Source organism: Pelmatolapia mariae, linkage group LG20, assembly GCF_036321145.2.
Source record: "Pelmatolapia mariae isolate MD_Pm_ZW linkage group LG20, Pm_UMD_F_2, whole genome shotgun sequence".
Lineage (NCBI taxonomy): Eukaryota > Metazoa > Chordata > Actinopteri > Cichliformes > Cichlidae > Pelmatolapia > Pelmatolapia mariae.
In genome coordinates, this window is record NC_086244.1 from 23,811,090 (window position 1) to 23,838,131 (window position 27,042).

At 37.6% G+C, this 27,042-nt stretch overlaps 2 protein-coding genes and 1 long non-coding RNA gene across 3 annotated transcripts; 1 reads left to right on the plus strand and 2 right to left on the minus strand.

Moving 5' to 3' along the window:
• Nucleotides 1-10,279: 10,279 nt before the first annotated feature.
• Nucleotides 10,280-11,402, plus strand: LOC134618443 (uncharacterized). The gene is made up of 4 exons (XR_010091908.1): nt 10,280-10,479; nt 10,743-10,942; nt 11,027-11,086; nt 11,169-11,402. It is a non-coding gene; the product is annotated as an uncharacterized LOC134618443 (long non-coding RNA).
• A 55-nt stretch (nt 11,403-11,457) lies between these two features.
• LOC134619247 (putative nuclease HARBI1) lies at nt 11,458-12,727 on the minus strand. Its single transcript, XM_063465016.1, has 4 exons — nt 12,295-12,727; nt 12,106-12,218; nt 11,921-12,032; nt 11,458-11,840 (listed from the first exon to the last, which is right to left on the minus strand). Exons 1-4 carry the CDS (start codon nt 12,725-12,727, stop codon nt 11,458-11,460), a joined length of 1,041 nt encoding a protein of 346 aa, XP_063321086.1.
• Nucleotides 12,728-13,989: 1,262 nt separating this feature from the next.
• LOC134619248 (deoxynucleoside triphosphate triphosphohydrolase SAMHD1-like) lies at nt 13,990-26,264 on the minus strand. Its single transcript, XM_063465017.1, has 19 exons — nt 26,213-26,264; nt 21,944-22,004; nt 21,758-21,827; nt 21,265-21,425; nt 21,052-21,167; nt 20,573-20,640; nt 19,399-19,563; nt 19,216-19,313; nt 18,864-18,972; nt 18,688-18,779; nt 18,469-18,602; nt 18,140-18,252; nt 17,155-17,259; nt 15,716-15,820; nt 14,895-14,927; nt 14,752-14,817; nt 14,498-14,602; nt 14,237-14,386; nt 13,990-14,058 (listed from the first exon to the last, which is right to left on the minus strand). The coding sequence occupies exons 1-19, from the start codon at nt 26,262-26,264 to the stop codon at nt 13,990-13,992; spliced, it is 1,872 nt and encodes a 623-aa protein (XP_063321087.1).
• Nucleotides 26,265-27,042: the final 778 nt, after the last annotated feature.

The window sequence follows — 27,042 nt, forward strand, 5'->3', positions numbered from 1 at the left end:
TCAGGCTATTGCAAACAACTATATTAACTGCTTATATGTTAACATGTTTATTTTGTGGAATGTGTAAGAAATATTTTTATTGTTTTTTGTTTTATTAAGGGATTAGCTACAGGGGTTCATGGGGTTATTTTTTCATTTGCTTTCTTGGGATTCCTTTACTGTAATCCGAGAGTCATAAATATCAAATAGGATAGCAAGGATAGCATGAAGTTGTGAGATTTAAAATCCAAAAAGTCGAGGGCGAAAGCCACCGTGACACCATTGTTCTGCTCTTTCAGTATTCTGTATTATGTAAAAATGGTCTGTAAATACAGCATGTTTCCTAGCGGAGTTATACATATCAACATAGTTATAAATTACATTTTGTTAAATCACACACTTAAGTTTTTTAAATGAAATTATTCACGACATATGAGTGGACAGACAATGGAGGTCGACAGACCTGGTGATAATTGTTTCTATAGAAAGTTAGCACATGGCAGTGTCAGTCTCCTGCTTTTCTTCTGAGTAGTATTTTATGTAGTTGTAATTCAATCAATAATTTGCTTCTTGAAATTAATTAATGAATTTCTTGTTTTACTTTCTAAATTTCAGATCCTGGCTTTTACCTGCTCCCTCCTATACTGATGTGCTGTATGTGGTACTGCTGAGCTTGTATGTGGTATGTGAACTGCTATACTTTTCAAAAGAAAACTGTTTTATAAGTTAAGTTTTCTTTACTGATCCATCCCATGTCCCTACTATTTCTTCTCCAGATCTGAACCATTGTAAAGGTTGCAGTTCAAAGACCTGAGGTATGAAATTCTTTTCAGACCAGCTGTGATCAATATTTTTTGTATCTTGATAAATAACAATAAAAGCTGTAATGGCTTCATTAGCATTTTGTGTAAATGTTTGTGTGAAATTATAGCTTTGATGAGGTCTTTCTACATTATTTTTAGTTCTAAAGTATGTATATGTGTACATATAGTATGTATATTTACAGTACAGTGTGTTGTTTGTGTTTGTTGACATGTTTTCAGGTGGAAGCAGAATTTGTGAGGATTACTACTGCTCCACTTGTTCCAAGGCTTTTTGCACAACTTGACCAATACACTGACCAGCTCATAAAAGTCTTCAAGAAAAAAGGAGGCGCTGCAGTGAAGAAAATTAGACAAACTTTGGCCCCAGCCACACAGGTGCGTTATTCTGTTGGTAGCAAAATATTATGGCATTATAACATCACTTTCAAATTTAAACAGCTAGTGTATGGTAGCTGCACAGTGTTCATTGTACTTACATTTATATTAAGCAAGACAAAGTTTGGTACTCAAAACTTTGGAAAATTAAAATGACCTAATTATAAGTAAAATTGTATCCCTCAATTACGGGTTAAATCATAACTGAATGTTTTTATGTTAAAGATCAGTTTTTGAATGCAAAAAAAGATTATGTTTTTTTTTCTTTACCTTCGTTATAGACATATATAATGTGGTGGAAACCCTGCCCAACAGGTTAACTATTTATGTCCATGTGATGATTAGTTGGTCTTGTGTACATGTCTATCTCTGCAGTAAATATGTCATTTATTTTGCGTATAATGTGAGTTTGTGTCATCCTAAAGTATTTCTGTTTTCTCTTCCTGTATCTCTGCCACTCTCTACAGAAGCAAACTATTGAAAAGGGGAGGGAGTGTGTCCTCAGGGCACTACCTCTTTACCTGAATGAAGACCCAACCATCCTCTTCAAAGAATACCTGGTTGGTAATTTGAGTGTAGTTTTTATCTGTATTAAACCAAATCTTGAATAACTAATGTTGTCACGTGTTGTAATGCTGTTGTTATTATAATTTGCACGTAACCCGCTAAAATGTTAAAGGGAATCTAATATAAAGTATTGTTGAGTCTGGATGCCATTTTTCTATGTTTTTGTGTCTAACTGACAAATGGGTTTGGTTTTTGTACTCTCCGTTGTAAAGGATTCTGATGCTACAGCTGTTCAAAGGGAGCTGGAACAAATTACCCTTGCTATCTTCACCATTGAAAGAGCTGATGCCAACACTCCTCCAGCCGATGTGGGTATAACCATCTAGGGTGTTCTGCATGACCTGGAAGACATGGCCTCTGCGTGTGCACTCTTTATGGGTGTGATATATGCACTGAATCTCAGTTAACCTCGAGACTGAAAGCTTTCTTTGAAGTACTTCAGAAGCTCTTCCTTCATCTGGATGTCAGCAGCCTCTTGACCAAGGTACAGATGCTCAAGAATAAACTGAATGAGTAAGCAAACCCTTAATTTGGATGATGAATGTTCTGTCAGATGGACAGAAGTTTTTCGGAGGCTGAATGGGAATAAAATGGTAATTTGTTGAAAATAGCAGATGAAGGGAAAACGTGCATTTGAGAGAAATTTAGAAAATTTGTAAAAGTTTGTAAACTACTACAATTAGAGAAATTTTACCCTTGTGGCGGGGCTAGTAAGAGACAGTCAAAAGTATTGAGATTTAATTGAGAGATGATACTGCACCAGAAATGTTGAAGGGTGGTGTGTATATTAACGTTCAAGGCATATTGTTATGAGGTGGAAGTATGTTCATATTGTGTTTGTGCTACATTGTGTGCATTGGAAAGGTAATTGCAATACATACTAAGAATAAGGGTAAGTTAGGAATGCAAGATGAATGTATATTTTGCGGCCTTTTAAAAATGAACAATTGTTTCCATGTTAAAATGTTTGCAACTCCAGTTTGTTGCCGATACACTGGTAAAAGAAATGTTGACAGTGGCAAGTGTTAAATGGTTACTGCTGTGCTGTTGCAAAAAAACTGAAAGCTGACAAGCTGTTTTATTGTTAGACCATAATGTTGGCATGTTTTATTAAAGTTTTATTTGGGATGTTGATATAATTTTGTTTGATTGCTAATATCAGTGGACTATTTATTATTATTATTATTATTATTACATTAATTTTTTTAATTGTGGCTGTTGAGGTGGACACTTCACTTTGCATTGTTAAAGGAAAGCACTTCATTGGCGTTGTGTTACTGAACTGACCCTAAGCAATCATTGCAAATAGCAACTTTGCTATCCATTTCAGACACTTTAAAGAAAAAGCACTCCACAGACCTTACTAGCATCACATGTGCATAACTCAAGAGTCATCTTATCAATGTGTTATGTGGTCTTCAATGTTTTTTTCTTTTATTTCTGGCAGATACAGACATTTAATTTAAAGTCTTGATGTTGCATCTGTCGACATACTGTTAGTTACTAACCCTAATGAGCTGTTGTGTTTTGTTTCGGACTGGATTTACACAAATGCTCACTGAATGTGTTGGCAATAAAGGAAATAAAAAAAAATAAGTTGGATGTACTTAATTCATTTGTGTGGAACCTGTTGACATAATAGATTTATGTAAAACTAATTAGTAAAGCACAAGGTGGCTGAAAATATAATATTTGAATTAATCTAACTTAAATTTAACATTTTACTGCCACAAATAAGAAATGTGTTTAAATAACTAGTCTAAACTATCTAACCTGTAAATATGTAATTTATGTTCATACAACATAACTTGATTTAGGTAGTCTTAAATATCTCTTGTTAATCCTAAGTAGTTTATTAAAATTAGATGACTTAAAGATTTTTGCTTTAAACTAAGACAATGCAATTTTGTGGAACCTGTTGACAAAATAATTTTAATTAAAGTCAATGTTTCATTTTTTTGAGTGTATACAGTAAGTCCATCAGTCACATTGAACCTTCTACATTGGACCATATTTGTACTGTAGCCCAGTAAGACAAAGAAACCCTGGTACTAAGAAAAGGCTGTTTTACATTTACGTTCCAGCCAGTGTAGGAAAAGGAAAAGGAAAAGGACCCGAATGCAGACTCATGGAAACGGGACTTAAACTCACAAATACAGCTTTATTTGCTGAAAGGGAAAAATACAAAACTATACTGAGACACATGGGAGGCACACAGCTATGAGGGTATAGGTTAGGTTAACAACGGGACAAGGAGTAAAGGAAAACACAGGGCTAAAATACACCAGGGAGTAATCAGGCACCAGGCGACAGGAAAGAAACACAGCTGGGACTAATTAAACATGACAAGACAGGGAGGAAGCAAAACAGAATACACTGACATGAGACAAAGGACTGTCAAATTAAAACCGGAAATATAACACAGAGACGTGGACTTGACACTGAGACAGAGAGACATGACTGACCAGGGAGACAGAGGGAACAGGAAGACAGGCGTGACAGGGCGAGGAACACGAGAAAGGCAAAATAACAGAAACCAAAAACCTAGGACAAAGATTAAAACACGAGCAGAACCAAAGCCCATGAAATACAATAATCATAGAATATAACTAAAACACCTGAAAACACTGGGTCACAGACCCAGTACCGTGACAAAATTTGCCAGAAAGGTTTAGTTTTAGCTGCAGCCACCAGTTCCTACTCGCTGGTACTTTAAGCCTTAAGCCTGCCAATCTCTCACTTCCCACCCAAGTTCCCTGTCCAGTCTTCTCAGTCATTAGCTTTTACTGTTTACTATCAACAGCAGATCACCCACAGAAATTTTGCCTCATATTGGTGTATTTTTGTGATTGTGACATCATGTTAATTTTTCCTAGCATCTAAATTGTCCCAACAGTGCTGTGACACTGTCCAGCCTCTCTTCAACACAGTTCTTGTTATCCTCTATTTCCTACGAAGTTTACAAAGGTTTCTGGCGTCTCTAAACCTCAGCTGTGGCAAAGGGGCTAACAGCATATGGGCTTGATCTCTCTGAACAATAATTATTATTACTTAAACTCCACTCCTCCAAGAGCACCACTAGGGAACGCTGAAAAACCACATACAATGTGAATTGCTATAAATGTGTGTAATGTTTGATTGATGACTGGGGTTTCATAATGAGAGCTTTTGCTACTTGGCTACATTAGGTTTTGCATTCTGGATGTTTTTCCAACAGTAACCAGCAGGGATGAGTAGCATAGTGAAATCTATGCAATTTTTAGAAATATAGTATCTGTATCATAATTCCCTCTTATGTTCCAAAAGCTGTTACTTTAAAATAACACACAAAGAGAAAACAAAACTTTACTTTGAATTGACCAGAAACCAGCAATAAACAAATCTAAAGAGGAAAACAACTAGATTTTGATATCCTTTGGTAAATTTTGATGTAAATACCTGTTATATAATAAATAATGTTATTTTTACACAATGAGCAAATCATAACAGTAGTCTTTATCTAAACCATTCAGCCAAGTTGAGCTATATAGTTTGATTATAGTGAAAATGTATCATAAATATTTTATTCATCAAACCACTTTAGTTTGCTGATTTACCTGTTTGTAAATCTCTGCAGTAACACAAAAAAACACATTTCTCAGTGTTTCACATCTGCATTTCATGTGGTTGCTCTGTCTCGATCCTGCAGATTTATATGGACACAGACAAGTTCATAAGTACAAAAGTGTAATGTGAACTCAAGGCTCTGACAGGATATGCAGGTTTAACTGCAGCCTTCTTGTTTATGTTCTCATCACATTGCTTGTAACATGGTAATGCCTGTCACTGCAACCGAACAGAATAAAGTGTTACCTCAGTTAGAAAGTCATTTTCGTGACACCAGCTTTGAAAGCAGAACTTAGCATCTCTCAGACTCGCTGAGTTCTTACAGTAAACTCTGAGGATCTTCTCAGCAAAGCACACTGGGAGAAGCTTGGACACCTGACAACAAGGACAGTAACATAAAAGCTGTTTTAAAAAAACATCTAAAAAGACATTTTAATGCATTTTTAAAACAAACGGCAGCGCCGTGGGGATTAGCACTGTCCCCTCACAGCAAGAAGGTCCTGAATGTTTTTAAAAAACATTTTAAAAAGACATCTACAGAAAGTACACACAGCTCATGCAAAGACATGCAGTAGTTCTGACCTGTTCTCTGGAAATCTTGAATGCTTCAGTAGGGTTAGCCTTAGTGTAGAAATATATGGTATTGATGGGGTCCTTGTTTTTCATCCCATAGTCCAAAGTGACAACCTAAAAGAGGAGTGTGACAGACCAGCCTGTGTTTATGTTCACATGTACATTATGACTCAGTGGAGGTTGGCAACACACTTTAAATTAAATAAAAAACAAAACAAAACACAAGCCAAGATTTTACTGAGTATAATTAGAATAAAAACTCACAGTAATTTCAAAGTTGTCTTTTGGAATGAGTTTAACCAGTTCATTTTCCAAACTGTCCTTCATCTTCTGACAGATGGAGGAGAGAACATGTGCTGTCATTTATATTATTATTGTTTTGCTAAGATTTTTTTATAATCACTTTTCACTCTTACTTTTATTTCCTCTTGGTCTTCTTTCTTCAGCTGAGAAAGGGAGAGAAGAGTCACATCAACATCTCTCTCTCTCTCTCTCTCTCTTCAGAGCAGTCACACAACACAAATATTGTAATCAACCTGATATTACCAAAAAAAGGTGTGATCATTTTGTTTTTTCCAGCATTGCAGCTTGGGCATGATTAATTTTCATTTTCCAATAAAAATGTTTTCCTTGCAACAAAAAATTTGCCTAACTGCAAGTTAAACTGGGCTAATAAGCTAGTATGCAGGTGAGCATGAACCTAGGGATTGAAATGGTTTCAATCAAAAGCCGCTACAAAAAAATGAGTTTAACTCTTTCTCAAATAGTGGGTCAAAAAACTACATTAACTAAAAATCGGGCAGCGCCATGGGGATTAGCACTGTCCCCTCACAGCAAGAAGGTCCTGAGTTCAACTTTACCATCTGGCATTTCGGTGTGGAGTTTATATGTTCTCCCTGTGGGTTATCTTCCAGTACTTCAGCTTCCTCCCACAGTACAAAGACATGTAATTAGTGGGGTTATAGGTTAAGTGGGGAATCTAAATTGGCTGTAGGTGTGAATCGCTGGCGTCCTGTCCAGGGTGTACCCTGCCTCGCACCCTATGGTAGCTGGGATAGGGTCATCCTTATCTTTGCTGACTGTTTTTCACTGGTTTTGCTTTAGACAAGGGTCAGTGTCACTACTGCAATATAAATTCGTCAAAATCTGGACAGGTAGTTCAACTCCTCCAGGATGGCACATTGATACGTGCCATTGCCAGATGGCTTGCTGTGTCTGCCAGCACAGTCTCAAGAGCAGATGATTATCCAGGGCAGTAACAGCAGTAACTCTAGGAGAGCTGGACAGGCCCATAGAAGATATTAAACCCATCAACAGGACCAGTATGTGCTCTTTTGTGCCATGGGGGACCAGATGAGCACTGCCAAAGCTACAACATGACCTCCAGCATGCCACTGGTACGACTGTCTGTGACCAAACAATCAGGAACAGAGTTCATGTGAGTAGCCCGAGGGCGCAATATCCATCTAGTGGGCCCTGTGCTCACTGCCCATCACTGTGTACCCCAACTGGCATTTGCCATAGAATACCAGAAATGGCAAGTCTACCATTGGTGCCCTGCACTTTTCACAGATGAGGGCTGAACACATGAGACAGCTGTGAAAGGGTCTGCAGAAGGAAAATGTTATGCTGCCTGTAACATTGTTTAGCATGATCAGTTTGGGGGTTTAACAGTGATAGTTTGGGGAGCCATATCCATAGAGAGAAACACAAACTTCTACATGTTATGCAACAGGTCTCAGGATTAAATCTTTGGACCCACTAACAGACACTATGCTGGTGCAGCAGGTCCTGGATTCCTCCTGGTGCATGACAATACCCATCCTGATGTGGCACGAGTATGCAGGCAGTTCCTGGCAACGAACATCCATGAATACATGAGGAAGATGGCCCCAACCAACCGCGTGCTCAGTGAATATCTCTGGCAGCAGAAACTCAAGAAAGAGGAGGAAGAGGAGGCATCATCATGGAAGGACAGGCCCCTGCACGGTATGTACCACCGGCAGATAGAGGAGGTGGCTGATATCCAGAAATCCTACCAGTGGCTGGACAAAGCTGGACTGAAAGACAGTATAGGAACAAGCTCTGAGCACAAGATCAATAGAGGGCTGGGGTCTATCACGCCAGGCAAGACCCCAGGTGCAGGCTGTGTAAAGATGCCCCTGAGACAATCCAGCACATAAGAGCGGGGTGCAAGATGCTAGCTGGCAGGGCATACATGGAACACCATAACCAAATGGCCGGAATAGTATACAGAAACATCTGTGCCGAGTATGGCCTGGAAGTCCCGAGGTCAAAATGGGAGACGCGGTGGAGAATGACCGAGCTAAGATCCTGTGGGACTTCCAGATATAGACAGACAAAATGGTGATGGCTAACCATCCAGACGTAGTGGTGGTAGACAAACAGAAGAAGACAGCCGTAGTGATCGATGTAGCGGTTCCGAATGACAGCAACATCAGGAAGACGGAACACGAGAAGCTCGAGAAATACCAAGGGCTCAGAGAAGAGCTGGAGAAGATGTAGAGGGTGAAGGTAACAGTGGTCCCAGTGGTAATCAGAGCACTAGGTGCAGTGACTCCCAAACTAGGCGAGTGGCTCCAGCAGATCCCGGGAACAACATCAGAGATCTCTGTCTATAAGAGTGTGGCCCTGGGAACAGCTAAGGTGCTGCGCAGGACCCTCAAGCTCCCTGGCCTCTGGTAGAGGACCCAAGCTTGAAGGATAAGACCACCTGCAGGGGCGAGAGAGGGGATTTTTTCCCCCTCTTGCCTCTTAATTGTTTTTGCTCTGCTCTAGACGGAGCAAGTGCAAGTAGGATTGACAACTGATTGGGGAAAAGTATTGACAAACATCTTACATTGATAATTTGGGGTGATATTGACATTTGTAGAGTTGAGAAAATACTTATTAGTTTGAAATTAACACGGTCCAAGTAAAAAGCAAGGAATGGAAAGTTACTCAGCAGCTGGAGGAGGGGTTGTGGCCTCCTATAAAAGGAAGGTCAGATATGCCCCGACCAGCTTTTTCCCCCTGTCTGTTACTTTGTGTATATCTGATGTTTGTGCTTAAAGGCTCTACACCCGGGGGTTTGCTCTGCTTGCTTTGCTATGTGTTGTTTTGCTGTAATGTACTGTTTTTCTGTTCATATGACACTGTTTAATAAACTCTGTTTTAAAAATTCTACTCTTTTCCAGAGGATCTTTTTGAGTGATTTGATTTTAATTGGCTCTGAAAAGCTGGACCTCAACATCGTTGGCAGGATAAGGTTAACATATTGGCTTCAAAATATGCGACCCGACACATCTTCTAACCTAACATACAATCTGCGCCTGGAGATCGTGACAATTTAATTAATGAATGTATTTCCAATTTTAGTTAATCAATTATACATATAATTAATTTTTTATGTATTTAATTAATTCATTTTGGCACTCAAGACCCTCCATACTGATCAGCACATTATTTCTATAGTATCTGTGTGTACTAGAGTTTCAGAAACAAAGTCTTTATAATTATCTTACTATAAATAAGCATAAGCAAGATTTGTTAGCTTCCAATAGCCCTCCAGATCTACACAGGGAAGGAATAAAAAACACACGTTTATAAACAAATCAGTTTTTTGTGACCTGGGGTCTGTTTCAGAAAGCCGGTTTAGAAAACCCAGAGTTAAAAATGATACTCAGGGTTGAGTAACCCCGAACTGTCCAACTTGGAATATTCGGTTTCAGAAAGGCTGATAACAATTAGTTCAATCAACGCGGAGTTGCTTTAACCCCGAGTTAAGCGCGCGCACGAGGATACATAAAGCCCTGATTAGTGGAGCACAGATTAAGCGAGTCACCATGGAGACTGAGGGAAAGAAGGCGCGGTCAATGTATTTTACAGCGCTTGAGGCCAAAATTCTGATGGCAGCATATGCCGATAACATGCAAATTTTGCGGAAAAAAAGTAACACAGCCTCAGCTGCAAAAGAAAGGGAGCATGCATGCAAAACATAGCCGACAGAGTCAATGCGTGAGTGTTAATTCGAACATTGATCTAGGGATTTCCACCCATTTAACACGTTATTTTATTATATTTCATTTTATTTTTTATTTTATACATTTTATTTTGTGATGTGATGTGAGCGCAGGTGCAACCCAACAGGCCCCAAACGTTCCTGGCAGCAAGTAAAAATGGAATATAAAAATATAGTCCAAACAGGTAAGGTGTAATTGTATTATGAGCCATAGTGCTTGGTCTGTTTGTCCTATGTAAATCAATTGCAGTTAGAGGCTACATTAATTTTCTTTCTGTAAGCACTTATTGAAATTATCTGAGCACATTACAAGTACATATTTGCCTACTCTGTATGCTCAAATGTGACCCGTTATAGCCAACAGAAAAAAAGCGGAGGCCCGAAAAACAGGTGGGGGTCCTCCACCACCACCACTCACAGAGGCTGAGCAGTTGGCCCTCAGCCAAAACAGTGGGCGCCCTGTGGCTGAAGGCATCTCTGCGGGGACATCCTCTGAGTCAATAACCCCGCAAGACACAAGTGCCTACATAAGAGGTAAATTCAAAATAATACATGATGTGCATACATCCTTTCTTCACAGTCACCTTTGCAGTGCTACTCATTCATTTGATAAACTCTTTACCATAATGAATTATTTTGTAGTGAAGTTATTTTCCTACTGATTTTGCCTTCCCTCAGTCTTGATTGTCTGAGAGCATAATGACAATGAAGTGTAAGGTGATTGGTATATGTTTGTTAATTGCCATTTGGTCCCTTGTAAGTTATAAGTGACCTGTATAAACCTCATATTCAATCAGTTGATGGTGATGGTGTACTGCATCTGGTGCAGCCTCCTGTTGAGCCAGACCAACATGCAGTTGTGAGTACTCTTAATACTCCACAGATTATATGAGTTTACAGTAGAACAGCAATGTTGTTAATGTCTTTACTACAGGAAAATTATGAAGAAACATTGACAGCTGTTACAGAGGAGGAAGCAACAGAGACACTTTATGAGGTTTACATCTTACAATGGAAAATATAACAATTGAATAAAATGTGGTACTATAATAAAACCATGGACTTTCTATTTCTCTAACAGAGTGATGATGGAAATGCAGAGGAAGAGGGTCCAGCCACTTCTCCAACAAACCTTTCCTCAGTAAGATGTTCAGCACTGATTTACAACCAACCTAAGTAGGCATGTACTATGAATGTCAATGCTATTTCCTGTGTTTCCATAGCTCCCTGTAAAGCAGCTGTACAAGACCTATTTGATCAAGAAAATAAAAAAATGCGACTTGGAAATGGAACACTTCAAGCAGCAGATCCAAAAGACCAAGATTGAGATTTTACTGCTGGAACATCAGTTAAGGGTGGGTGAAGTGGTCAGAGATGGACGAATTATTTCAGTGTTTGAACAACATAATAATATACTTATTAATACTTTGTGTACAGGAAATACAGGCGACCAATAAAGCCAGTTGAACAACAAATCTGTTTATTCTTCTTTCAACATGTTGAGGTGATGGGTCAAAGGAAATGATTGTGACATATGGTGTCTCTGACTGCTTTTCCATCTTGTATGTCCGTGGGAGGGTCAGGATGTTCATGGTTTGGATCACTGCTGATGTTTGGTTCAGAAGGACAGTGTTCTCCTCTAATTGTGGCTATGTTGTGAAGAATCACACATGCCACAATAATGTCACATGCCCTTTTTGGGGTGACCCTGAGTCTTTGAAGGCACTGGAACCGGGCCTTAAGCATTCCGATAGTCATTTCAACTCTGGCTCTTGTCCTGCAATGAGCCAGATTATATCGCTGCTGTGGGCCTGGTTCAGGGTCAGGGTAAGGGGTAAGCAAATAGGGTAAACATGGATACCCCCTATCACCAAGCAAGTAGCCAGTGAACTCTCCTAAGACAGAAGGATACACTTCAGTTCAAATGTCCCTGTAGCAATTGGTCTTTATATATTTTGAAGTATTTTCAACTCACCATGTCCAAATTTTGTGCTCAGTGTACATTCATGAAAAATTCGTGAGTCATGAACAGAGCCTGGCCACTTGGCTTCCACATTTGTGATAATGTTGGCAGCATCACATATGATCTTCACAGTGCAGAGAACACAAATTATCATCCATTACTATAATGAAATAATTTGTTAGTTTGAAATGCTGTACCTGTACATTAATGCTGTGGAAAGACTTCCTGTTCACATAGTCTCCTTCATTTACTGAAGGAGCAATGATTGGAATGTGAGTGCCATCTATACAGCCAATCACGCCTGGGAACCCTGAAAATAAGTGTAAAATTTAAGTAGTAGTTCAAGTATCACCACATCATGAATTAAGTTTTGTTCATCCTGATACCTGCAATTTTGTGGAATCCCTCTTTGATAAATCTTGTGGGTCTATGACCGGGGAACACCACAAACGAGTACAGGAGACGTTTCAGTGCAACTGTAACATTCCTGACTGCCCAACAGACGGTAGCCTTGGAAACGTGCTCAGCGTCACCAATATTATACAGAAAGCTCCCGTTTGCAAAAAAACGAAGTGCAATACAAATAATATGTACAGAACTGAGAGAATGTCCGCAATGTGTCACATGAGCAATATAAGGCCTGAGGATGTTATTCAAATAAATTATAGATTGTGCTGAAAAATGGTAACGTTTACACAGAAAATCATCAGGAAATGATAAAATGTCCAAACGCGCTCTAATCACTCTCTCCCGGCGGAGAGCTCTGCGGAAAATTTGGGCTTCAACATCTACTGGCTCTTCAAGGAAGGGGCACGCCATGTCTGACACTTCCTACAGTTAGGTTTCCGACAAAGAGGCGGAGAAAGTCAGGGTTAGTTGAAGTAAACCTGCTAGGGGGCAGGTTAGCTTCACGGAGTGTGTCGTCATAGTAACTCACTCAGAATTAATCTAAACTCGCTTTGTGAAACCGAAGACCCAGAGTTTTCGTTAACTCAGGGTATACTTACTCAGAGTTTGCACTAAACCGGCTTTCTGAAACAGACCCCTGCTCTTAAATTGAACCTCTCCAGGGAGACACTCCAGATAAAACATTAGAAATCTTTCAGAACTTTAGAACCCCCCTTGTTTTTTGAGACTTGATGATCTAAAAGCATATGATGGCTCTTGGCAACCACCTACTTGCCACCTTCTCAATCAGCTCTTTAGGTGGAAACTACCAACACAGCAAGTAGTGCAAAAGATTCTTCAGATGCTCTCAAGAGACTGTTTTCCTTACTACTCAGACATCCCACTTAAGTTTTAAGCTCTACTCAGCTTTATCATTCCTCCAGTTTCTTGGTTGGCTTTGTGTTAGTATGGATTCTTTACAGATGGTGTCAGGTTCATTTTATCATAGAAGATGAACAAGCTTAAAATGTAAATTTTCATAATTTATTCTTAAGTGGTTAAAGTTTCAAGTTAGTTATACATGGTGCCATTGCGCACGGCGCATTCTGGTTACCTTTTTCAGGCAGAACCGGAGGGAGGGACACTGTGACAAATGTTATGTTGTAAGAACTTCACGGTGACACAAAACATAAGAGAAAAAGAGCTTTATTTTGAATTTACCAGAAATCAGCAGTAAACAAATTGGAACAGGAAAACAGCTGAAAGATTTTAACTTTTGTAGATTTTCATTTAGCAATGACATGAAAATAATGAATTTTCACACAATGAGCAAGTCACAACAGTACCCAAAATTGCATGTATCGAAACTAGGCGTTCTATTTAGTGTGATTCTAGTGAAAACGTGCAATTTGTAGTTGGAACATTACGCTAAATAATTAATATTAGATTATCAAAAGCTTATTGATATTGATACATGTTGAAGGAAGCAGTTAGTATCACTTATTATCAATCAAAAAAACTGATTAAAAGTCATTCAGTATGTAATATTTTGATAACATTTCATATCTAAACTAAATCATATAGCTAACATTTAAATTAAAAAATGGAAAATACCCAAACTACATAAATTTTCTGATTCAAATCTCCTATATTAAAATCCCTACAGTCACACAAAAACTTGATATCTGAATCTTTCACAAGTTCAGATTGACTGGTACTGGAGTTTGACTGTCATTGCCACCATCCTCTTCTGCATTCTGTATCTATAAATAAAGGTTATTATTAATACCAAGACATCAGAGTTATGAAGTGTAATCTGAACTCAGGGATCTGACAAGACAGACAGTTTTTACTGCAGCTTTCCTGCTTACACTGTGATCATTAGGCTTATTTTGTAGTAATACCAATCAATGCAATTAAATAGAATTAAGTAAGTAGTACCTCAAAGCCATAGTCCTTGCACTGGGTTTTAAAGAATTTTTTGATCTCTTTTTCTTTATTTTTTCTCTCTTCTCCCTGCAGTCCTTCATGGTTCTTCCAGTAAACCCTAAGTATCTCGTCAGAAAAGTGCTCTGGGAGAAGCTTGGACACCTGACATCAAGGACAGCAGCATAAAAATGACATATTACACAGCCAATGTTGTCTTATGGAGATGCATAAAAAAAGAACAGAGCTCATAGAAATTAAGGGTATAGTTCTCACCTTTGATTTGGATATTGGGATTGCTTTGTCAGGCTTATCCTTGCGATAGAAAAATGCTTTACTGATGGGGTCATTGTCTTCCATCCCATAGTCCAAAGTGACATCCTAAAATGAAATGTTACAGAGAATCCTGTGTTTATATTCTCATGTAAATAACGGTATGTAAACAGTGGAAGTTTAAAACATCTATTAAATAAAATGAACAAAAAAAAATCAGGATTTTAAGAAAAGTTTGATTAATTAATAAAACTCACAATAACTTCAAACTTGTCTTCCCGAAAGTGTTTACTCAGTTTGTCTCTCAAATCTTTCTTCATCTCCTGAAGGATGGAGATAACAATGTGTGTTATTATTATTATTTTGTTAATCTTGTTTTCTGATCTGTTCTCGTTCTTACCTCCAATTTTTTCTTTTTGTAGTTTTTCTCGAGCTGAGAAAGGGGAAAAATGGGAGGGAGAAGAAAAGCATTTATTCAAAGCACAATCGCTCGAAACCAAATGTTTAAAGAAAATCTCATTTTCTTAATTTCTCAGTTTCAAACAGGATTTTTGTCACCCACCAAATTCAAGCTGTTTCAAAATTTCATCACAATAAATATTAATTTGCAGCTTGGTGTTTTAGTACATACTCTTGAAAAGTGGTATTGTATGCCTTCCTAGTTCCCAGTAGACTGTGTGATAAGGTAGTGTCAGAACAGCACACACCACTTATCCTGTCATGAACCTATAAGAAGGCTGATTTTGTATTGTTTTTTTCCCTTGCAGCAGCTTGGTTATGATTAACTTATTAGTTTTCATTTCAACAACACACTCGTCCAGCTTCAAGTGAAGAAAATTATATTCTAAGTTTTGTTGATGAATCATGAAAGACTACTACTGCATGAGACAAGCCTGGATATGTCTGAGAATAAGAACCGCTGTGTCAGCCTCTGATGACGATTTAGGCTCTGTCTGTATGTACATGGCTTTTTTGGTAAACACAGCCTTTTATGTGCCTTTTGACTTTTTGCCAAAATGTAAACTGTTCTGTAAACTTCTTTCTCTTTTCCTTCCAGTAAACCCTAAGTATCTCCTCAAAACACCACTGTGGGACAAACTTAGACACCTGCCATCAGGGACAGCAGCATAAAAATGACATATTACACAGCCAGTGTTGTCTTATGGAGCTGCATTAAAAAAAGAACACGCGGCACATGGAAATCAAAACTGTAGTTCTCACTTCTGATTTGGTGATTGGGATTTTTTTGTTAGCGTTATCCTTGCGATAGAAAAATGCTTTACTGACGGGGTCATTGTCTTTCTTCTCAGAGTCCAAAGGAACAACCTAAAATGAAATGTTACAGAGAGGCCTGTGTTTATATTCACATTGTAAATAATAGAGTTGAAAGCATTGTTTTAAATATAATGAATAACAAACAAAACAAAAATATTTTAAGAAAAGTTTGATGATTTAATAAAACTCACAATAATCACAAACTCGTCTTCCCCGCCCTCAGGAATGCCTTTAACCAGTTTTTTTAAACTTTCCCTCATCTCCTGAAGGATGGAGGAGACAACATGTGTGTTATTATTATTGTTTTGTTAATCTTGTTTTATGAGCTGTTCTCATTCTTACCTCCAATTTTTCCTGTTTATGTTTTTTCTTGACCTGGGAAAGGGGCAAAGCGGGACAGTGAAGAATAGGATTTAGTCAGTGCAGAAAACACACAGAAAGCACAATAACTTGAAACCAAATGTTTAAAGAAAATCAGTTTTTCTTAATTTCTCTGTTTCAAACAGGATTTTTGTCACCCACCAAATTCAAACTGTTCCAAAACTTTATTTGCGATAGACAGTACTGTGCAAACATTTTAGGCAGGTGTGAGAAAATGGTGTAAACAAAGAATCCTTTCAGAAATATAAATGATTCTTTATTGGCCCCAAATTATTTCTGCAGCAGGACAATAACCCCAAGCATACAGCCAAAGTCATTAAGAATTATCTTCAGAATAAAGAAGGACAAGAAGTACTGGAAGTGATGGTTTCGCCCACACAGAGCCCTGATCTCAACATCATCGAGTGTGTCTGGGATTACATGAAGAATGTGATGATGAAGGATGTGAAGAGTGGACTGTGTGATAAGATAGTGTTAGAACAGCACACACCACTTGTCCTGTCATGAACCTATAAGAAGGCTGATTTTGTATTGTTTTTTTTCCCCTTGCAGCAGCTTGGTTATGATTAACTTATTAGTTTTCCTTTCCACAACACACTCGTCCAGCTTCAAGTGAAGAAAATTATATTCTAAGTTTTGTTGATGAATCATGAAAGATTACTACTGCATAAGACAAGCCTGGACATGTCTGAGAATAAGAACCACTGTGTCAGCCTCTGATGACGATTTAGGCTCTGTCTATATGTACATGGCTTCTTTGGTAAACACAGCCTTTTATGTGCCTTTTGACTTTTTGCCAAAATGTAAACTGTTCTGTAAACTTCTCTCTCTTTTCCTTCCAGTAAACCCTAAGTATCTCCTCAAAAAAACACTGTGGGACAAACTTAGACACCTGACCTCAGGGACAGCAGCATAAAAATGACATATTACACAGCCAATGTTGTCTTATGGAGCTGCATAAAAAAGAACACACGACACATGGAAATCAAGGCTGTAATTCTCACTTCTGATTCGGCGATTGGGATTGCTTTGTCAGGCTTATCCTTGCGATAGAAAAACGCTTTACTGATGGGGTCATTGTCTTCCTTCTCAGGGTCCAAAGGAACAACCTAAAATGAAATGTCACAGAGAGGCATTTGTTTGTATTTACATGTAAATATCGGCTCTGTGGAGCTTGGAAACATCTTTTAAATAAAATTAACAAAAAATAAATAAAATCAAGATTTTAAGAAAAGTTTGACTAATTATTAAAACTCACAATAACTTCAAACTCGCCTTCCCCGCCCTCAAGAATGTCTTTAACCAGTTTTTTTAAACTTTCCCTCGTCTCCTGAAGGATGGAGGAGACAACATGTGTGTTATTATTATTGTTTTGTTAATCTTGTTTTATGAGCTGTTCTCATTCTTACCCCCGACATTTTCGGTTCCTCTTTTTTCTAGAATTGAGAAAGGGGAAAAGTGGGAGGGTGAAGAAAATGATTTATTCAGTGCAGAAAACACACAGCAAGCATGATCACATGATGCCAACCTATGATTAGGCATATTTATTTAATTTTATCCAACAGCAGCTTCGCGATGATTAACTTCTTAGTTTTCTTTTCAACAGCACACTTTCCCAGCTTCCACTAAGGAAAATGATATTGTGAGCTTGGTTGCTGATGAATGATCAAAGACTAAATATGGATTGAAATAGTGTTTTTTAAGCAACATTGACTACAACAAGCCTAGGCATGCGCGAGAGTAAGAGCTGCTGTGTCAGCCTCTGATGACGGTTTATGTCCACATGTACACAACTTTTTTGGTAAACACAGCCTTTTCTGTGTCTTTTGGCCTTTTCTCCAAATGTAAATGTGCTTTGTATCACCGAAATCTGAGCTTTTGAAAAACTTTCCCAGGGTGGGGATTTGTTAAAGCTCCATCCATGCATCCCATTCAGGGCGAATACTTGACTTGTAATACAGGCACATACATAAAAACATAGCTGCATACCGTGGCTTGACCCACACAGCGGTACAGATCCCGAGTCATGACCCTGTGTAGAATCTCCCTTGCCTCCTTCAGAGAATCTGAAGAAGAGTTGAGTATTCTTTCAATGACCTGATCTACAGAGTAAACACAGAAATAAATTGGAAGTTAAGACAGTTCAAACAATACAGTTCAGCTTCACAAATTTGTCAGAAGTGTCTTACAAAGTTATTTACACAAATTTGTATCACAAAAAAACAACTGTATTATTATAACAGACATTAGTAAATATACTGGGAGAGAGAGAGAGAAATAATTTATAATTTATACACAACACAGATTGAAGTCACTACCTGTCAGCTTTATGTATGCCTCCATTTCTTCTTTGGCTTTGGAGAGAGGAATCTTCTTTGAAGTTCCATTTCCATTTGAAATTTCAATTTGGAAGCATGGATCCTTATCTGCTAGTAGGAGGGCATCTTTGATCCTGGATATAGAGACCCAACATATGACTTTAGGGGCACACTGCAGACAAATTAAATAATATTAAAAATAGAACTGTAGGTACTCACATAATTTCTACAGCCATTTTTATCTTGTGCTGGCAGGCTCTTCTGTGGATAGAGTGCCTTGTGTGGAATATGTCATACAGATTTTCTATTTCCTGTTGACAACATGGTTTAGTTCTAGCTAGTCAGGTAAAAGAATTTCTTCTTAAAAATGATTTTAAAAAAGCAGGGATCCACACCTTGTCTCTAGAGCAAATGTGCTTACTCCCATTCACATCACACACCCTGGCAAACACGATGAAGCGCTGATGGTCAAAGTTGTTCTGGATGCCCAGGTGGTGGCAGTCCCTGAGATAGGAGTGAGGAAATATGTGAAAACACACACACACACACACACACACACACACACACACACACACACACACACACACACACACACACACACACACACACACAAAGAAAAAAATTATGATAAACTCTTCAATGCACCCTGGAGTGTGTGGCACATAGTAAAAAGTGAATGCAGAACAAAGTGCACACAGTTTTGGACATTGCACCAAACTGAATATTTCTTTTTAAAGCAAGCTTCACCTGGCAAAGTAGTCAAACTTGTCAACATCAATGCCGGTTTCCTTGTTTGACACAATTTCATAGAGAAAGGATTTTTCCTTCTCTCGACCTGGATACTGCTGTGGAGAAAAAAGCCATAAGAGAAACGTGAGATACTGACTTCTTCAGCAAAGATGATACTGAATTCACATAACTGACCAGTACCTCGTGCTGAGCTGTTTTTTTCTGAGTGTCATCAATCATTCCTTTAATGAACACCAGGTCGTTTTCCTTTTCGTTTTTTATTTCCAGCCCATACAGCTCCATCACTGGCTTCAGGCCATTTTCCTTCAGTAAGTAATCAAACATCTTTATGGAGGCTTCCTCATGCTGCAAGAATACATAGACATGCATTTTAGTAGTGACAGGTTGAAAGTGAAACCCCCCCCCCCCCCCCCCCCCCCCCCCCAAAAAAAAAACCAAGCAGATTAAAATTCTTTTAATGCATATTTCAAAAATAACAGTCACAATATGCTTTACAAAGCTTTACAACAATATACAATGTATAACAACTGAATTAAAAGCAATACAACATGAAAGGTAAGAAAAAAAACAATAAAACAATAAAATTGGAGTTAAAAGCAGTAGTTTGCTAAAAGTGATACAGATGTGTTAGCTCTCAGATATCACGTCTAAAAGCGAGCTCTATTATTGTGGTCAAGACAGTCATACTAATTAGAACTCTTTGAAGCCTTAAATGTTTTCATTATATCAACATGAATTTGCTGATTGTGGGAGGAAAAGGGTAAAACAACACTGACAGGCAACTAAAATGAATAAAGTGGTAGGGGTTTGGTTTAAAACACTGTTGGAAACATTTTGTTTTTTAAAGTACATTTCAGCTTTTTGACGTTATTTCTTATGGTAAAACAACAGGAAGAACACAGCTTTTATGTCTGAATATTCACCATCTATCATCGCTAAACATGATGATAGATGCCTTTTTTTTTAAAATCCCCAGGAATACATGAGACAGGAATAACAAAGTCAAGACAAAACTCAAACTCATCACTGTAATAATGATAATAGTAACATAAAATTACCAAAACTAAGATTCACAACATATTATCTTTGTAAAGGGAACAAACAACAATATGAAAATACAATAAACACAAAACAGGAAAAACTCAAACTGAATATAATAACTAAGGATTCAAAATTATCCAAAATTATCACAGACCCTAAGAACCATAACACTGGGAAACAGGGAAAACCATGCAAAGTTTACAAACCAGTACCTCTAAAGGTCACTTATTAATGCAGTTTAATTAATCATTTTTTGGAATTTTCATGTACTTCAGTTTTGGGATGGGATAAACTCCAAATGTTTTTTGCTTACCTTCCACTCTTCATCACTTGCTTCGGGCATGAACATTCCATCAAAAAAATGAGAAAAGGGCCCGTGTCCTTAATGCAAAGAAATAAATATATTTATAATTCGTGTGAATTATAAAGAAAATTATTTGTTATCTTTTTGTCAGGCATGCTTTATTTAAGACTGACCAGTATAGACAGGGAATTTTGTACAAGTTAATTAAGGGTGTTGTGAATAGCTTCCAGACAAAAGAAAATATTGTGAAATTCAGATAGCATTTTTTCTTGATATCTGTTGTGTTAGTATATTGTACATTATAAGTGTTTAAACTGCACATTGATTTTGTTCTCTGCCTTTGTTTGATACTTTATTTGCTAGTCCTAACAAATAAAGGCCAAGCTTAACATATTATTTACAATATGAGAATAGTTTCACTTTATTTTTTACAATTACCATCTGCAGCATCTAATATTTGTAATAGAGAAAAGGTGGGCATCACTTACCCAGGTCATGGCAGAGACCTGCAATTTGCACACAGAGGACATCTCGGTCAGTGATGTCAAGTTCTGGCTGCTTCACCTTGAGGGCTTTAGCAAGCTCTCCTGCTAAGTATGCCACCCTGTATAGTACACACATACAAACACGGAAAGACAGAGTTCACCATGCAACACACTGAAAAACACTATACTGGTGTGTCTGCAAACCTGTTGACATACCCAATAGAGTGTTCAAAGCGGTTGTGGGATGCTCCTGGATAAACAAAATACACCCCCCCAAGCTGCTTGATGTTTCGTAGTCTCTGAAACTGAGGGGTGTCTATGATCTTGACAAGAAGTGGGTGCAACTCGATGTGGCCATGAATGGGATCATTAAACACCTGTGTGAGGAACAAAGAAGAAGACAAAAAATTACAAGAAGAGAGAAAAAAAAAGAATAAAACTATTTCCAGCTCTTTCCCAGGAACAGGTAGCAGGTCTTAGTCTTTTTATATTTAATTCCGTTTTTTTTTTTAAACAGTGGTAAGCAAGCATTGAGGCTGATGCTAGGCTAATCATGCCTTAGTATCATGCCTTCTACTATGGTAATGACAACCTGAAGGAATTTTAAAGGATATTTTATTTTACATTGATAGTTACAATCCTTTTGAATATTTTTGATACTGTACCAAATGATAAGAATAAGTTTTGTCCAGTAGTCATGTTAAATCACCTTGCTTAAATCTTTGATGCCAAGGTGCTTCTTCATAGTATTGTAGATTGTAAGACGGACACTGCGATGCCTAAAGAGTAAAAAAACAAACAAACAAAAAAAAAAAACCAAAACATAAAGCATAGCAGAAACATACTAAATTAACCGAGTGAACAATGCAACTTCATTTAAAATGGATAAACTTACTCTATGCCAATTTTCTCCAACTGATAAGGAGTTGCCTGACAAAGGTCAGTGATGTTTTGTTCTGGGCACATAAGGAAACAGATAGGAGTCATGACATACATCTACTGTGACTATTATTATTAGGAATATTGGCAAGAAAAGAAACAAGAAAAAAGTCTTCTAGTCATTAAAAGAATCAGTTTAATGTACTAAACCAGATAACTAACTTGTTATTTTGTCTTCATAATCTTTAAAGTCAGAATCTCTCAGAAACTGACACACTTCTTTCAAAAACCTCTCCTGGACAGTCACTGGAATTTTGCAAGTGCCAGTGTTGGCGTCATCATTATCTTTGTCATTTGGTATCTACAAATAAAGTTGATTAGTAAAACCAAGATGGCAGAGTTATGGAAGTGTAATCTGAACCGACAATTCTGACAAAAATCTATTATTTTTAATTGCAACTTCTATCATATTACTTTTTAAATCAGTAATGTCTAACTACCATTAGAAACAATAAAGTAGTACCGCAAAGGGACTTTCTTTGCACCCCTCTTGTTTGCCACTCTGTGTAATCAGGAAAGGATATTTTATTTTACATGGATAATTACAGTCCTTTTGAATATTTTTGATACTGTACCAAATGAGAAAAATAGGTTTTGTCAATTCACCAGTTATTATAAGATAAAGACCGAGAGTTATGTTAAATCACCTTGCTTTCTTTGGTGTCACAGTGCTTTTCCATAGTGTTGTAGATTGGAAGATGGATACTATCCCTTAAGAGTAAAAAAACTAACAAAAACCCCCCATAAGAAAACATAGCAGAAACATACTAAATTAACTGGGTGAACAATGCAACTTCTTTTAACATGCATAAACTTACTTTATGACAATTTTCTCCAACTGATTAGGAGTTAGCTGACGAAGGTCAGTGATGTTGCGTTCTGGGTACATAAGGAAACAGTTAGCAGTCATGTGATACATTTACTGTTACTATTATTGTTAGTAATAATGGCAAGTTAAGAATGCTCTCACATGTGAAGCCTTTAGGATGGTCTGATGAATAATTACAAGTGTAAAAAGGGGCAAGCATTCTATTCCCTAAAAAATAACTACCTGATATCATTCCCCTCTTTAATTTGAATAATACCCTGTTTTTACTTGCAATGTATTGAAATGTTTTGTTTCCATACTGATATTACTGAAAGAAAATCTGAACTGCACCTCTACCAAAACGGTATTTTTGTATCACCCAGATGAGATTATAATTTAAAGTTACAGTGTGTAAAATCTCTACTGTATATATCAATACATTGCAAATTGCAGCCAACTGTATTCTGATTTCTTGCCCTTTTCCAGTTCGAGTACAAATGCTTGGTTAATGAATTATGTTTTGTGTTTTTCCTTAATGCTTTTAAAAATGTTTAGAAGTAATATTTTGGGTGGAATTTCTTACAGTTGAGCAGTTTGTAAAATGTATCACTGACTTAAATCAGCATATAGTACAGCAGGTATTTACAAGTTTACAAAAGTAGTAGCATTTGAACAAAGTAGTAGTATTTCCCCTAAGCACTAGTATGAAAATATACTTAAAGTGCCTAAAGTACTCATGTGTACTCAATATATAATACCTTTGAATAATTGAACAATTCTGACACTAACAAATAGATTTGTGTTACAATAGATGACAAAAATTATGTTGAATCAAAATAAATTCAATCCTAAGTAAATACTTTGGATGAACGAGTAGAAATTAAGGGAGGAAAAAAGAGAAATTATTAGTTCTACACATGCAGAAATTAAAACAATTAATCACTTGTATAAAGTAAAGACGTGTTCAACATAAAATGAATCCAAGTTTGTGAACGACAGAAACATTTTGCAGAATGTAATTTCCATTATACTCAGATTTCTTTATTCCTGCTTTTTTAATGAATCTTTATCAATAACACATTATAAACACAAGGCCAATCATTTTCACACAATCATCTGTGATAATTGCAATTTAGAACCCGACTAGCAAGAGACGTGTTATATATATTTGTGTCAGTTACCTTGGCAATAGCAATAAATCCGATTTCAGTCTGCATGAAAAGGATATCCTTGTTACTGATGATATGGACTTCAAGCTGTCCTCTTTATATAAAGGGATATTTGTTGTTAACTCTCCAGAAACAGAAACAATGTTAAAACAACAGTTTACTTGATTTTGAAAACTTTATGAGATCTCATTTTATTTAGAAAATAAACTGTTAAGAACTATTTTGTTCATTGCTCTGTACTGTATGTGCAGACTGGTTTTTGTGATCCTGGATCTGATCCTGAAGTTGGTTCTGGATACTGATGGCGAGTCAGACCATGTGAAAACTCTTGGCAAATCCAAAAGGAGTGTGGCCAGCTGTTCCGGATGCAGGAGTAGATCTACAGACTGAATTACTTCAAATCGCAGGAATTCAGATAAGCCAGAACAAAACACCTACTCCATATGGATCGTTCCTCTGAAAAACGATTGAACTCACAATATCCTGTTCATCAGGAGTCAGGTCTAAAGAGACTACTCATTTTATTTTTTATCTTATTTTGCATTATTTTCAAAAGAGCACTCTTCTCTGTTGACCTTCTCTGTTAATTTTCTCTGTTGTTTACACTGGGTTATTGCACCATCTTAAAGTTGTAATAAACCTGCCGGCTGTTCAACATTCAGTTTTCTCAAATTTATTGTACTCCTTTCAAATCTAGTCTATAAGCCCAGCCTAACTATACTAAGCAGGTGTTACAGTAGGTTTTGCCACAAAGGTTGCAGATGTTTGATTTTAACTCTAGCCATCAGTTCCTACTTGCTGGTCCTTTAAGTCTGGTGCCTGACAATCTCTCATCGAGTACCCATGCTCAGTTTTCAGCCTTTTAAGTAAATTTTCTTAGTAAATATGACTTTTAAAATAAAAGAAGGATGCTTAAAAATGGTCATTTTTAGAGGTAAGAACACTAGTATATAATACTATCCAGGCTATTAATCACTAACTATTTATCACTACAGGAGACCCAGTAACGGTGGTCTGCTGTAAGTTATTACAAACTATGAATTCAATCAATATAAATATATATTGATTGATTAATATATGTTCCTTTGCATGGACGTTTTTCACATTTTCTAAAACTGTTTCTGACTCTGAAGCACCAGTGAAGTCAGTATATTAGTCGTATTATGTTCGTTTTACTATGTTAGTTTGGAAGGATTTTTAAAGAGGTTTAATATAACACCACCTTTGATGATTTGGTACTTACTGTGAAGTGCTCACACTGAATTTGGTGTGGGACTCTCATATTATTTGAAAGCTGCTTTCAGTTTTTATCTGTATTTTTAACTAGTAATTACTGACAGGAAACCATAGTCTCCAGTGTAAAAGCTTACTGTATTTCAGCTAAAGCTGTATTCAACAGTACAAGACAAAATGAAATGAAACAATAATTTGTTGGTAGCTGTAATCTGTCTCCTGCCTTTCCTTTTTTCTCCTTCAGCCCATTATTTACTTCAGCTTTTTGCATTTTCTTTCTTCCCATTTTGTTGTCGTGATTAATTGGCTATGAAAATATTCTACAGAGCATCTTTAAGTTGTGGCTGAGTGCACAACAAAAAAGGAAACAGAAACATGATGATCAGGAAGACTTGAGTGTAAAACAAGAAATACTTGTGGAACAATCAATGTTTGTTGTGTTGTTTTTATCCTGTGTGTCCAATTTATCTACTGCTGTTTTTATTTTGGTTCGATGATTAGGTGTGTCCAACGTTGTTCAGTTTTGTTTTAACAAATGTTTGAGCTCATACAACGTGTTTTAAACAAGTCATATGTACACTTAACTTCATGCTTGGACTCACTGGGTATTTATGTATCAACATTTTTATTTTTACATTAGCCTTCTCATATGAGACTTTCATATTTTGTTTGAGAAACACACTTCACAGCACCAACAAATGATCATTTCTCAGTCATCAGCCTCTCTTACAGTCTCCAACCAAAAGCAGATCACCCACAGAACTTTCTCCTAGCATTTGTGTACTTTAGATTGTAACATCATGGTAATTTAACTTCTTAAGCCCCAAAGGTCTTTCTGAAGTTCTTGCTTGAAAACTCTTTGTAAGCAATCTTGGTATCAAAAGAAAGCTAACACTTGTGAGATTTCATCAGAGGTGGGTAAATACAGCTGTGTGTTTGCTGTGTCAAAGTTACTGAGGCTGGAATAATAGAAAAAATATAGGGCCCCTGTTAGCCTCCACTGTGCAGTTGGTACGTAAGCTCTCCAGGAAGATGATGACGTGCTGGCCATCAGCCTGGAAATCCATGGTTTGAGGTTGAGCAGGACAGCCTATTGTCTGCTATGGACAATACATGGAGACATGCAGGTGTCATACGAAGCCCAACCCCACAGCTATTTCTCACAGGTCCATCGCTCCTCTGCCGACCAGCAAGAGACAGCTGCGGTGGGTGTACCCCCAGCTGGAGCACAGCCTCCAGTTTCATCTCCACACCAGTCGGCTCTGCGTAAAGGCCCACCTTCAGGCCCTCGGCGGGATGAGAACGTGCATTTATGTGACCAGTTGTTTGTCTGTTTTGCTAATCCAGCCGGAGGTAGATCTCTGTCTAAACAGAGTTTGTCTCACTGGATTATAGAAGCTATCTCACTGGTGTACAACACCAAAGGTCTTACTTTGTCCCAGGGGCATGAGAGCTCATTCCACCAGGGGAATGGCAACCTCATGGGATCTTTTTAAAGGGGTTTCCATAGCTGATATTTGTGCTGCAGCTAGTTGGGCATAACCACACACTTTAGTGCGGTTCTATTGTTTGGACATTACAGCCCCTTCAGTGGCTTATGCTGTCCTTTCCACTGGGTCTACCACACACTTGGTGAAGAGCAGTGCACATGCCATCACAGGTCATCAGCCTTAAAGTTGTGAATAAAGGTATCTTAAGACAGCACATGCGGGGGCATGATATCCCATACTTATGCGTTGTTGTTATGTGCTCAGTAAAATCAAGAAACAGCAGCCACTGAGGTGACAGCATAATGAAATGATGCTCCTCTGTTTCTTGAGACTGGATTATTTGTCTCCTCTTCTG